At 45.5% G+C, this 14,706-nt stretch overlaps 1 protein-coding gene across 2 annotated transcripts in view; it reads right to left on the reverse strand.

The window, feature by feature from the left end:
• Nucleotides 1-11,671: 11,671 nt before the first annotated feature.
• Nucleotides 11,672-14,706, reverse strand: part of MORC3 (MORC family CW-type zinc finger 3) — a 52,378-nt gene continuing 49,343 nt past the window's right edge. For both annotated transcript variants that reach the window (XM_004594115.4, XM_058661650.1), the window contains exons 16-17: nt 14,353-14,510; nt 11,672-13,145 (exon numbers count right to left, since the gene is read on the reverse strand). In XM_004594115.4, coding sequence (XP_004594172.2) covers nt 12,992-13,145; nt 14,353-14,510 — 312 coding nt within the window. In that variant the 3' untranslated portion in view covers nt 11,672-12,991. The remainder of the gene's footprint in view (nt 13,146-14,352; nt 14,511-14,706) is intronic.

A 14,706-nucleotide genomic window follows, 5' to 3' on the forward strand; every position in this document is an offset into this window, starting at 1 on the left:
CGTGGGTGTGGCCTGCGGCGCCCCGCCCCCGTCCCGGGTCCCAGGGCTAGTCCTGCAGCATCAGAGGGTCGGAACCGTGGCCGCGGCGTGCGAGCGCTTGGCTTCCCAGCAGTTCGTCGTCGCTCAGGGGAACGGCTCGGTGCTCCGGCCCTCTCCTTACCTGCTCGTGCATTCTCTGAGCGAGCATTGCCGAGTGTGCGTCAGATGCTGACGCTGGCTTCCTGGTGCAGCGCGAAGCTGGCTCAGGCTCACCCTCCCGGGATTCACGGGCGCAGCAAGAGAAGACCGTTCTAATGGGACCTACGGGGACACCGCAGCTCTGAAGACCGCAGAGGGCCACAATGGGGGGCGGCGTGCAGTTGAAAGCAAAGAAGTCCACGCAAACACGCCCATGAGGCGCCAAAAGTTGAAAGGAGCTACGTGCCTTTGCTGTTCTCGGACAGATCACTTTGAATTTGAAAGCTCCAGGGCTTGGGAAGTGCTTCAGCCGCCCTCTGTTGCCTTCCAGCTGGCCTGCACTTGAGATGTGGATGCCCTAAGTCTTAACCGCTGCAGCCAATGTCTACCCGTGGCAGGCCCTCTAACTTCGACGTTTCTAAGCGCGACCTCGCTGATCTATGAGTTTCCTAAAAGGCCAGGAAGCGCTGCACGATGTGTGCCCCCACTTGACACTGGGCACACACACCTGAATCACCCGAGCAGGTGCCTTCCCAGGCATTTTAGAGGGAAAAGGGTGCACACGGCTTCTTAAATACTTAGCGTTTTTTTTTTTTTAAGATTTATTTTTATTACAAAGTCAGATATACAGAGAGGAGGAGAGACAGAGAGGAAGATCTTCCGTCCGATGATTCACTCCCCAAGTGAGCCGCCACGGGCCGGTGCTGTGCCGATCCGATGCTGGGAACCAGGAACCTCTTCCGGGTCTCCCATGCAGGTGCAGGGTCCCAATGCATTGGGCCGTCCTCGACTGCTTTCCCAGGCCACAAGCAGGGAGCTGGATGGGAAGTGGAGCCGCCGGGACCAGAACCGGCGCCCATATGGGATCCCCGGGGCGTTCAAGGCGAGGACTTTAGCCGCTAGGCCACTCCGCCGGGCCCAATACTTAGCGTCTTGAGGAGCAACCCGTCGATGAAAGTCTCGCGTTGCCGGAGTGGCAGTGGCCCACTGCTCCTTGAAGTTGCGTAAATTACCCTGCAGGGATCAAGGACTATGCAATATGGAGCTGCAGCTTCTTGGTGGCTACATTTGGACTGTGGCTAGGAACGGCTCTACATTTCAGAGTAGAAGACCCCCTGAAAGACACAGCTCTCTGCTTCGCACAGGCCCATGGGTAGTACAGAGAATCCGGGAGGGAATGCCAGGGCAGGGCTTGTCCAAGTTCCTTGCTTAAGTCTTGGAATTATCTGTGTATTGAAGAAAAATTTGGAGTCACAGTGTGGCTTCTCCAAATTTCTGAAACATGTTGATTCACAACCCACCTTCCTCTAAACTACCAGGGTTTTGAACTGTGGAGAAAGAGCTAAAGCACACACGTTAGCTTCTTGGCCTGTGTACAGGAAAATGGACTTGCTTAGTTAAAACCCTAGGGGCCAGAGAGAAGTCCTGCCTGCTGGCATGATGAAGAAGCTGGAGACTGAGGCCCAGGCTGTGCCAAATGTCTGCTTCACAAACGTTGGACTAAGCACGTCCCACAGCTAGTTATTCCATTCTCACTTGTTCCATCTGGATTCCCCAACACCGCCCTGTACTTGGAGCCCTAACTACAACCTTGAGCAGAAGTGCTTCCGCTAAGAAAGACCACTGCTTTTGGTTTTTGTTTAGTTTTTTTTTTCTGCATGCGAAAAGCAAAGCAAGTTTTTTTTAATTTTCATTTCTTTTTTTAATTATATTTTTGACGATCTTTACATAGTTCATTAGGGTAAAAAGGTTCAAGGGCTATAGGAAAGTGGGTAAGACTATTATTTCCACATTGTTTCCTTCATGTATATGAGGTAAAGGGGGATATGAGGTAAGGAGAAACCCCACCCAGGTTCCCACGCACCCCAGGTCCCAGATGTGGAGCATGCTCTGAGATTCTTGCTCAACTGGTTTTGATAGCTCACCAGTTATGAATCACTGCCAGTCTCACCACTCCACGCACGATGAAGTCATTCAAGAATCCACTGATTGACATAGTCCATCATAGAGTCTCCATGTGCCCAGTATTTTGCTGCCAGCATATAGCTAAGGTGGTTGATTGACTTGTTCTGTCTTCTGTGTTCAAGTTCTGAGTCCGGCATTTTGATTGGGGAGATCCCCAAAGAAGCTTTGTCTGAGGTGTTCCCAGACCAGATTCTTGTATGTACTAGGAAGCACAGGGCCCGGCACAGTCCATCATCCCAATCAGCTGGTGGTTGCAATTGCTAGGTTGGTTCTGCTTTCAGCCCCAACTTCCACTGGAACCAATGGGTGTTGCAGCCTAGCCTGGTTCTGCCCAGCACATACTCGGCTCTCACATAAACCAGTGGGAGCTGCAGCCTAGTCAGAGCGACCCACAATAATCCCCACCAGGCCCGCCCCCTACCCTGGTTTGCTAGTGTGTGTAGCAGACTAGTCCAGTCTGTCCCACATCCTGCTTGGCTCCCGCACATGTCAATGGGTATTAAAGCTTAGTTCCATCTAACCAGCTCCACTATCCAGCCCTCACGGATGTTGTAGGGTGCCTCTCTGTCTAGCCATCCCAGCCCCTGTCCTAGTTTTCATGCCCTCCCATGGGAGTGGTAAACCAAGAGGGAGGAGCCCACTATTTCCCTCCTAGGTCTCTCCCACTCCCAGATGAGGCACTCTTCAGGTGGTTCTGTGGTTAGACTTGACAGAATTAGCCCCCAGTGCCAGCTTCTGCCAGCTGATGCTGCGCTAAGCCCAAACAACGCTCACCCACTCTAATTTTGTTTGCACCAGCAGGAATAATCAGCCCAGCCTGGCTTTTCCCTGATCTAGTCCACATGAGGCCCACAGGTGTTGTAGCCCTGCTTAGTCTGGTCTGCCCTCACCCCAGCTCATGCTCTCCATTGGGAGTAGCTGTCCAGCAAGGGAACCTCCCATATTCCCCCTGCTAGCTTGGCCCCCTCCCTTCCTGGTTCTCACGCGTGCTGGGTGGGTGCTGTGATCACATCCGGTACAAGCAGCCTCACCTTGGCATTCCGTATTGTGCGCTGGTTTTTGTCACGACCAAACCTGGCTCAACCCACACTCTGTTCTGGTGCTTGGATTTGCCAGTGGATGACATGAACTGATTCAGCCTGGTCTGCCCCCGACCCATGCCAAATGTATGCCAGTGGGAAACTTTCCATGGCCTATTCTGGGCTGTTGCCTATCATGCTTCTTGCACTTACCTGCAGGGTCTGTGTCCTGCCAGAGGAGTTGCCCAGGATCCTCCATCAGAACCTCTCCCAGTGCCAGATTTTGCACATACCAGGGGTCCGTGAGCCAGCCCTACTCAGCTCACTTCCTGTCCTAGTAGGAACAGTGGCTTTTCCTGACTGGCCTTCAACCCAAACTGGCTCTTGCTGTTGGATGTTTCAGCCCAGCCACGGCTTGTCCATACCCACATACGGCTCACACATGGCTCAGTAGGGATTGAGACCCTTCCTAGTCCGTCCCACATCTACCCTGGTCCTCCAGGACACCAGATGGTGTTGGAATCTGGCCCAGCTTGGTGCACCCAGTCCCAGCCCACACTTGTGCCAAGGGAGACTACAACCATTTCCTGATCAGAACGCAGCCCCCATTCCAGCCCACGCGCCCCTTGGTAGGAACCTCAACCCAGCTAAGGTGTCCCCTTAGCTCCCCAACTGGGCCTGTTCTCAGCCATAGAGTGCACGCATGCCAGTGGCTGCTCTGACTCAGCTTGGCTCAAACCCCTCACCTGTCCCAACCCCTGCCTTAGACACTGTGGCTTAGCATCCCTGGCTCACGCAGACCAGTAGGTGCAAGAGCCTAGCTTGGCATGACCTGTGCTCCATCTGGTTTCTAGTTTTGCTTGTGGGCTAAGGTTTGCTCAGTCCTGCCCAGTACATCCCATTCCATTACCAGTTCACACATTAGCCAGCTGTTGGAGCTACTTTGCCCAGCTTTTCTCATCCGTTTTAGTTTAAAGATCTTTTTAAAATTGGAAAGTCAGATATATACATAGGAGGAGAGACAGAGATCTTCTGTCTGATGTCCCAAGTGGCCTCAACAGCCGGAGCTGAGCTGATCCAAAGCCAGGAGCCAGAAACTTTTTCCGTGTTTCCCAAGCAGGTGCAGGGTCCCAAGGCTTTGGACTGTCCTCGACTGCTTTCCAGGCCACAAACAGGGATCTTCCACCCACGGCTGCACCAGCCAGAGCTTTGCTGCTCTGAATGTGGGAACCAGTAGCTTCTGGGTTTCATTTGTGGGTGATAGGGCCCAAAGCCTTGAGCCATGCTTTGCTGCTTTTCCAGGCTGCTTGCAGGGCGCTGCACCAAAGTGGAGCAGCCAGGACACAAACTGGTGTCCATAAAGTATATGGCACCTTAGGCAAAGGATTTGTTTGTAATACCATTGCTCTGTTCCAAAAATAAGTATTTCAGAAGAAAAAAAATCAAGAAAAATACACTTTTAAGTTGATTTAAACCCTAGTTCGGACGCCGTGGGGCCGCGTCAGAGCACCAGGCTTCATTCCTTGCCTCCGGATGCTGACCCTCAGGTTTGTGTCACACAGATTCTGGGAAGTAACCGTCACATTCCTATACTCGGGTTCTGCCACCCACGTCAGAGATCTGGATTGAATTCCCTATTCCCAGGTTTGATCTGGCCCTGAGCTGTCATTGGTATTTAGGGAAGGAACCAGTGAACCGATGGATGGAGACAGTCACTCTCTACCTTGCTAAAAAAAAGTTTTCTACAAGTGAAAAATACCACACTCTAAGTGTGAGAAAATACTTGCAAAAGCATTTCTGGTGTACTAATATCCACTATATCTAGTTTTTTTTTTTTTTCTAATTTAGCACACAGAACACACTGTCCATCTGCTTGTATCTTTTTCTTTTAAAGATTTATTTATTTTTATTACAAAGTCAGATATACAGAGAGGAGGAGAGACAGAGGAAGATCCTCTGTCCGATGATTCACTGCCCAAGTGAGCTCAACGGGCCGGTGCTGCGCCGACCCCAAGCCGGGAACCAGGAACCTCTTCCGGGTCTCCCACGCGGGTGCAGGGTCCCAAAGCTTTGGGCCGTCCTCGACTGCTTTCCCAGGCCACAAGCAGGGAGCTGGATGGGAAGTGGAGCTGCCGGGATTAGAACCGGCGCCCATATGGGATCCCGGGGCGTTCAAGGCGAGGACTTTAGCAGCTAGGCCACGCTGCCGGGCCCTGCTTTTATCTTTTTATTAAAAAGTCCGATAACGGAGAGGAGAGACAGAGAAAGATCTCCCATATGCTGGCTCGCTCCCCAAGTGGCCACAATGGCTGAAGCTGAGCCAATCAGAAGCCAGGAGCCTGGAGCTTCTTCTAGGTCTCTCCCACGGGTGCAGGGTCCCAAGGCTTTGGGCCATCTCCACTGTTTTCCCAGGCCACAAGCAGGGAGCTGGATAAGCAGTAGAGCAGCCAAGACACGAACTGGTGCCTACACGGGACCCCAGCACATACAAAGCAAAACTTTAGCCACTAAGCTACCGCCCTAGGCCCCACAAAATCTATTTTAATAACTCCTGCCATTTAACAGGAAAACCTCAACTAAAATAAAAAACAAAGCAATGTTGCTTCTTTGGAAGTTTGGAGAGTCCTCAGAAAACTAAACATAGAAGAATGGATACACAAATGTAGTCTACACATACAGTGGAAATATTAAGCAGACATATGGAAAAAGACAGTTTCCACTTGCTGATTCACTTCCCAAATAGCAACAACAGCCAAGCCTGAACCAGTCTGATATCAGGAGCCAGAAACTCCATCTCAGTCTCCCAAATGGGTGACATGGTCCCAAGCACCTGGACCATCATCCATTATTCCCCAAGCGCATCAGCAGGACGATGGCTTGAGGGAGGGGTAGTCAGGACTCAAACGCACTCCACTGGGCAATACTGGCATCACAAAGCATTGGTTCAACTTGCTGTCACACCAACCCCCTAGAGGAATCTTACAAACATTATACAGAGTAAAATGATCCAGACACAAGAGGCTACTTACCTGAAGCTATCAAAATAAATTCACACAGAAAGCAAAAGTTACCAAGGGGCTAAGGATGAAAATGGGAAGTTATTATTCACGGGAACAGTTTGTTTGGGATGATGAAAAGGTTCTGGAAACAGCTGAGGGTTGAGCAACAATGTGAATTCTTCAGTAATGCCACAGAAATGGACATTTAAAAAACAGCTAAAAACATCTCACCTCCCTAAATTCTTAAATGAGTTCGTATTTGCAATACTCACCAGTATTATAACACATTAAGTAAATGGAGTGTAGACTAAAACAATTTGAGCATTTCTTAAAGAGTATTTGTGTGGTCGGGCAGTGGGATACTCTGTAGCTAATACAGCATCCTGGGAGGCAGCAGATCAAGGGGGAATTACTTGGGTCCCTGCACAGGAGATCCAGTTGGAGTTTGACTCCTGGCTGTGACCTTGTCCAGCCTCTGCTATTTCTGGCATTTAGAAAACCAGATGGAAACATCTGTCTTTGTCACTCCACCTTTAATTTTTTTTTTAAAAAATAAGAACTACTGGGAATCCAGGAGTAAAATTTACACACACACACACACACACACACACACACACACACGCGCGCGCGTGCGCACACACACAGCAGAATGGGCCTGGCTTTGCATGCGCCTGGATCCCATATGGGAGCCAATTCCTGTCCTGGTTGCTCCACTTTCCATCCAGGTCCCTGCCTGCAGCCTGGAAAAGCAGTAGATGGTCCAAAGCCTTGGGATCCTGCACCTGTGTGGGAGATCCAGAAGTTCCTGGCTCCTGGCTTTGGATCTGTTCAGCTCCGGCTCTTGTGGTCACTTGAGGAATGAATCAGTAGATGGAAGATCTTTCTCTCTCCTCTGTGTAAATCTGCCTTCCTAATAAAAATAAATCTTTAAAACAAAACAAAAACAACCCACCTCATAATACTTGCAAACTCACCACAAGATTCTATTCTGTTTTTTTTTTAAAGATTTATTCATTTTATTACAAAGTCAGATATACAGAGAGGAGCAGAGACAGAGAGGAAGATCTTCCGTCCAATGATTCACTCCCCAAGTGAGCCGCAACGGGCTGATGCGCGCCGATCCCAAGCCGGGAACCAGGAACCTCTTCCGGGTCTCCCATGCAGGTGCAGTGTCCCAATGCATTGGGCCGTCCTCGACTGCCTTCCCAGGCCACAAGCAGGGAGCTGGATGGGAAGCAGAGCTGCCGGGATTAGAACCGGCGCCCATATAGGATCCCGGGGCTTTCAAGGCGAGGACTTTAGCCGCTAGGCCACGCCGCCGGGGCCCTACACAAGATTCTATTCTACAGCCTGTGTCTTCCTTAGGCTGGACCTGCTCTGAGGTTAGACAGCAACCTGGGGCCAGTGCTCTGACAGGACCTCAACTGCCGCTGTGAAAAATCTATTTTAGGAAAAACTCAACCAGTAAGGGAGTAAGGCAGCAGCCACACAATGCAGGATAAATGCCTCTAAAAACACAGTAACAACACATAATGCTTAGCACAGTCTATACTCCCATCTTTTTGAGCTTCAGGTAATTGGCATTTACATTTAATCCTATAAATACCAACATACTATTTTGTAAATATAAATAATTTACACTGATAAATAAAATTATAAGTAGAAGCACTACGAAGTCCAAATTACTTTAAGACAGGCTTGGTTCAGGTCAAGCAGAAGCAACGACTTTTCACATCATTTATTAGTAAGACCAGGGTAGGTGGGGAAGATTGGAGTATTCTGAAGTCACCACGCACTGTTCACTTCCTCATTAAGACAGAGCCAATCCTGGATATTTACATACCAGAGGCAATTAAGCCATTGCCTCAACCTTAGCCAATTGAGTCTGTCATTTGGAGTCAAGTTTGAACTTACTCTGAATCTTGTTTCCAAGACTGCTGACTACTCTGAAAGCACTCTCCCAGCACTGAGAGTGGTGAGGGCGGCGGGACACGCGATGCCAGCATCCAGTCCTGCGCCTGATGCCCAGTTTACTCCCTGCGAATGGACTTGGGCCCCGTCACTCACCAGGGACACCTGGTCATTTGGGGAGCAAACCAGTAGGCAAAAGATCTCCCTGCTTCCCCCGACATCTCCCCCCGTCAATCTGCCTGTCAAATAAAAGAAACTTGTATACTTGTCTGGTAGGAAGACCACATTTAGTCACAATTTCTGCTTAGAATGCTAATGAAGGAAATTAAATTGCAGTTAGCACTCCAATTCTGTAATGGTTAATTCTCATTCTATATGATTACACTATTTAACAATTTCCTTTGTATTTAAATTTACCAAGCCTGTTTCCTGTGGATATCACTTTCTTTCTACAAGGTGATGCAAGAATATTAACCTTGTGATCAACACATTTAATTTTAGAAAGCAGCACACTGTCTACTACACTAATACATGAATTTTTTAATTGCATTCCTTGAAACTGTGGCCAAATATCCAAAACATGGCATATAAGGTCTCGAGCCCCAGGGACTCACTCCCCCCAGTGAGCCTATTTACAAGGCAGTATACAAAGTAATATTTAGCCTACTGTGGATTTCCTAGCTGTTGGGCTGGTATGAGGTCACACTAACATACTTTTAGCTTCTTTACAGTAACAAGACAAAGAACCCAATAGAAAAAGATTAGGAAAACGAGCAAAAAGGCATATGAAAATGTTTAATGAGATGAATATAGCACCCATTTTTTTCACATTTTAAAATTTATGAAGCCAAGATTTCATAATTATTATTCATATATCTTGTGATTATAAATTCCTTCCATTTTGGATGACAACCTTTATTAAAAGGAACTCAGCATTCACACTTCCATTCGCTGCAGAGAATTTACACTCTGGATATACCTGAGAAATTATGTATGGTTTGTATTTAATAATTTTCACAATAGTAACTCCTAGAATATCCATGGATGAGAAATAGCAAAATGAACTTTAAGAGCTTACTCATATCATAAAACATTTCTGAAGTTTTCAATAAAATGTTATGAAAAACATTACCAATCATATGGTGCAATACCTTTGCATAAACTGAAATAACTTGGTATACATTGAACGAATATATATTAAGGTGTGTAGCTATACAGTCAGTAGCTGCAGCAAGAACACACGGAAGCCAACAGGGGTCACATCTCGGTGAAGGGGCAAGTCTTTGATCTTTATCCCATCCAGCTCCATCTGCTTTTCTAACTGGGGACCCCTTCAGCTTGCCCCAGCATCAAGACAGCAGCCATCCTGGGATCCTGAGTTTGCTTCACTAACTACTGGAATTCAACATTTGCTAAGATATTCTACAGCAGAACACACAGACGAATGGTTTTCAGCTGTACAGTAGGTGTGGACAGGAAGATGTGAAAAGAACAGCTCCTGTTTGGTAGGGTCCGGGGGAGCTTCCCGCTGCACGGCAGGACAGGCAGATGTCTCTACAACCACCTGAACACAGTTCTACCTCCTTTTGCAAGGACACCCGACCACCCCGCTAAGAATTCTGTAATCTGTTGAGGCAGTGTATGCCCCTGCGAGATGTATTTTACATCCAATGTGAAAGGTGAATGGGCCTTTAACAATGTATGCTGTCTCTTAAGGCCGGCCGGAAGAGCTCAAGAATGTCTGTAATACATTGTAATACATGCTTTCAAACTAACTTAGGGTTATTGGGTCTGTAGTTGTAGTGGGAATTTATGTTTGTAGTTTTTCTGTTTCTGATCTTTATCTTTTCCCCTCGATATATTTTCTCCTCTGATAAATTATAGAATGAGAATTGTGGTAGGAGTGTGTTACTGATTAATATAGATTGTCTACTGAGGAATTCCTGGCTGCAACATCAGAATGGATAATGCCCTGTGTTAAAGTGAAACAATTTGCAGAATTATCTTTGGAAGCACCCACTTGTCCATTGTAGAGTTGAAATCAAAATGGAGTAAATACGGCTCATTGCTTACTGCAATTCTTTTCGCCTTTATAACTCCTGCTTTACTTACTTGGCTAACTGTGTGAGCCTGCAGGCCTAATGGCCAACATGACCTTTAGTGCCAATTGCCCCAGTCCCCATAAACGAAGGCCCCAACCTTATTACCTATAGATAATTCAAGGCAGGGGTCTGGTTGTCACAGGTGGCGCCAAGGTTGGAGCCCAGACCTGAGGAGAGCAGGCAGGGGCTGGCAGGCCAAGATAAGCTAGGAATGCATAATCCTTCATCCTTCCTCACGCACCTGTTGTAAATTGTGCCTCCCTTTGAAGCTTTGTTACACTGCCCCTAAAGAAAACTTTGTAATTGTACTGTTCAGGGCCCGAAATCTGTGGCTGAGTGGATGCAGCACCAGGAGGTAAAAGGTCTGTGCCAGAGTTTGTGACTGCTTCTGTACAAATAAAGAGGACAGCTTCCTTGCATTGTCCATTACGATTCTGAAATTGTAGTGGTCCATTTCTTTTCTCTCTACGCCTATTTCATACACCCTTCTCGAGTTCTGAACTTGGCCTCTGGCAGTACAGTATGTGGCATGAATCTGAAATGCCTTTAGGAAACGCTGGTCCTTGAGCCCAACCCCCAAACATCTGAACTTCAGTATATGGGGTATAGCTTCACTGTGGGAAATTTGAAAGCATTCCAGGTGATCCTAACATGCAGCCAGTGCTTAGAACCACCTTAAGAGTCACTTAAATGACTCTTGAATGACCAATATGACCCAAGTTCAAAAGGGCCGTGTGCGAAGCAAGAATCCAGTGCCTGAGATGCCAGGCAGTGTTTCCAGCAACACTTGCCGTCACTGGTAATCTGAAACCCCAACCAAGGACAGAGGTGCGAGACACTGCTCCCACCACGTGGTCACCCAGCTTTCCCTGACCCTGCGGCCCTCATTGATCACAGCAAGCACACAGAGGGGAAGACTATTTTGGTGTAGTTCCTCATATTTTGCTTTAAGAGAGTAAATGGCAAACAACAACCAGTTGGCTGAGTAGCCAGTTGGTTGAAAAGCTCATGATGATGTTCTGAAAAAATTCTTGTTATACTTTCAATGTCACATTTCTTGGTAATGATATACCAAAAAAGGTGAAATATATGTAATTATTTCCAGTTTTCCTTACAATTCCCAGGACTGATTTTCCCAGTCACATCAAATACTGTTCCTGTGAATACAGCAGCTGTCCAAGATGAAGGAGAAAACAACCAACCACCTCCCAAAAAAGTTACAAAACTTAAACAGCCACAAAGCTTACACAGAGCAGCCACCACCTAGCACGGCCGCCTTCTGTGGAGAGTGGACTTCTTGCAAGGAACACACCCCTGCCAGGCCATCTCTCTCCCCAGGAGACACTGGTCTCAGAGGGCTCAGGACGACTGGCCTAGTCTTCAAAATGCAGTACCTCATCCACACAGTGAAATGAACTCATGACCTCAGGGCTTACCCGACAGACTTGCACTTTCAAAATATTTTTAACTTAGCATTAAATTATTTAAAAGTAATACCTGAAGAGTTAGCCACCATATATTTTTATTTTTTTTACAAGATATCTTAAAATCTGGGAAGTTGTAATTGAGACAGAAAACCAGCTTCATACCAAAAATACACTTTCAATTACTTTATCAAGCAAATAAACAATCTTCATTTATTTGCTCTTTCTAGAAGTTAATGTACATTAAAAATTTAACTGCAGATGAGATTTAATTAAGCACACATACAAATGATACATATGAATGTCCAGTAACAAAAGTAAAAATAAATAGCAACAATAAAACTTTGGGAAAAATAATGTACATTTTAGCTGTGGAAAATACGATTCTTAATTATATATACACTTTTATACTCAATAAAATTGCACAAAACATGGAACCAATAAAGCATAATATTTATAGCATGTAATACTACATCCTAGGCAGTTGCTCCTGAACGCCAGGAAATAAAACACTTCAGTCTGTAATATAATAAAAGGTATGTAGTTCTGTTGGAGAAAGACAGTCTTCCTCAACTTGCTTTAACCTGTAGTATCCTACAAAAGGCTGTACAGGAAATTTCACAAAAAGAAATATTTAATAATTATCATGCCCACTTCATGCTGACTACACAGCCAAAAATGGGCTTCAAAGTAAACTTGTGGTCATTTAATATTTTCAATACTTTTTATATACTAAAGATCATTTCTTTGTTCTACAAAAACACTTTGTGTTTAATCATGATTGGCAATCCGAGCACAAGAAAAATCCTGGCAAAATGGAGTCACTTCTCACTTACCTTATTTTCTTGAATAAAAGATTTCAGGAGATAAGAATTTATAGAAAAAAAATGAATTAATGCTCAATTTGTGTATACCCAGAGTCTTATCAGGAGTGCTACTATTTAAAAACCCCACATAAGTTCCTTTATAAGAAAAGCAAAGCTAACATTTCCATTTGTATTTATGGCACAGCCCTCAGTTCAGAGAAAAATACACTCTGGGGAACCAGAAAAATTGCACAAAGCTTAGAGGCAACTGGGAAAGCTCTTGGTGAAAAACAGTTAAGTATTCTAGGGCAGTAAAAAAATATGTGCTGACTTAATTACAAATATTTACATTAAAACAGAATCGAGAGTTTAGCTATTCAGCCACTCAATACCAACAGTTCTTTAAGTTTCAGAAAGCATGATGTGTCCACAGAGTGTGTGACCACATTCAGATGCATAGAATACAGTAATGACTACAGTCTTCAGTCTGTTACCTATCACAGCTAAAAAACAACATTTTATATTTTGAAAGCTGTACAACCAAAAGCGTTCGGCAAATACTTTTATTACATCACATGAATCATACTTCTAAGTACTACTGATCTCGCTCATCTGTTCAACCACCTGTCCCAGAATCTCATCCACCACATCGACATCGTAATTGACTTGCTGCAGGTCGAGGTCAGGCACGATCATGGCCAGCAGCTGGCCCACGTTCACGCGCAGGGACCGCAGCTTGACGCTGCAAATGCAAACAGTCACCGCATTAGGGAAACTTGCAGTGTGCAGTCTAGAGTCACACAGAGCTTACAAACAGTAACATCAATAAAATAAAAAGCAAAGCTTCCCCTAAGGAGCTGGATGTAGTTATCAGTTCTTTTTATCTGCTGGATCCTAGTCTAAATCCAAGCATACCAACATTTCATAAAACTATTAGCAGAGTGGTTCCTACCAAGCTACTAATTAACTGATATGAAATGGACCAAAAAAAAAAAAAAAAAATCATAAATTGGAAGATGCTGTTTACAATTTAAAGTACTGCTCTGATCTGGAAAGCAGTAATGAACATGCTACAGAGAACACTAGTCTAAAAACATGCAAGTGTTTGAATTTTAGCTTCCCGTTCAATAAAATAAAATAGACCCTAAAGCATGTGCTATGGGACAATTCAGTCATATGAGAACGGAAAAAGGTTCCACAGCCAAGTGAACTGTGGTTCTCATTTTCAACAACACTTGTCAAGGGGCTACTTGTGTGGCACAGTGAGTTAAGTTGCATCCTGCAATACTGGCATTCCATATGAGAACCAGTTTCTGTCCTGGCTGCTCCAGTTCCAACTCAGCTCCCTGCTAAAGCACCTGAGGAAGCAGAGGAACATAAAGTAAAACCTTGGGTCCCTACACCTACGTGTAAGACTCATCAGCATCACATTAGCCGATCCGAGTTATAGAACTTAGTGACTTTCTAAATAAATGAACATGGGCCCGGCACGTTGGCCTAGCAGCTAAAGTCCTTGCCTTGGATGCGCCAAGATCCCATAACGGCACTGGTTCTAATCCCAGTGGCCCCACTTCCCATCCAGTTTCCTGCCTGTGGCCTGGGAAAGCAGTTGAGGACAGCCCAAGGGGCATTGGGACCCTGCACCTGCATGAGAGACCCAGAAGAGGCTCGGGGCTCCTGGCTTCAGATCAGCTCAGCTCCAGCTCTTGCAGCCCCACGGGGAGTGAATCAACAGATAGAAGATCTTCCTTTCTGTCTCTCCTGATTTCTGTATAGTTGACTTTGCAATAAAAATAAATCTTTAAATAAAGAAAGATAAACTCCCTCTCATCTCTCTTTTGGAACCACAGTAGATAACATTTTTTTTTAATAGGACAGTCTCTGTTGGGCGCTAGTAAACAAAGCTACCGTTAATAGCAATCCCAGCAAAAAGCCTCATTTAGAAGTACCTTTCCCCATCCGTGTAGTTTACAGCCTCTTCAATGTTGCTTGAAGTTGAAACATCTGCTCCCATGTGTGGATTTGCAGATTTTAACTGTTCAATTTCAGCTTTGAGTTGTTCACACTGTGAATGAATTTGTGACTTTTCCATTTCCAATAATTCAACCTGTTAAAAATATAAATTTTGTAAGTAATATTTCAAAACACTATCAAAGTACAAATTTTAATTTAGAAATGAGAACCAGCTTGAAAAAAAAAATAGTGATTATCACATTAAACACACACACACAGCCCCAATAAACTTCTACCAAAAAAAAGTTTCATGTTTGGTTTGAATGTTTGGTATATGTTTACTTTGGAAA

This window comes from Ochotona princeps, chromosome 3 (assembly GCF_030435755.1).
Source record: "Ochotona princeps isolate mOchPri1 chromosome 3, mOchPri1.hap1, whole genome shotgun sequence".
NCBI lineage: Eukaryota > Metazoa > Chordata > Mammalia > Lagomorpha > Ochotonidae > Ochotona > Ochotona princeps.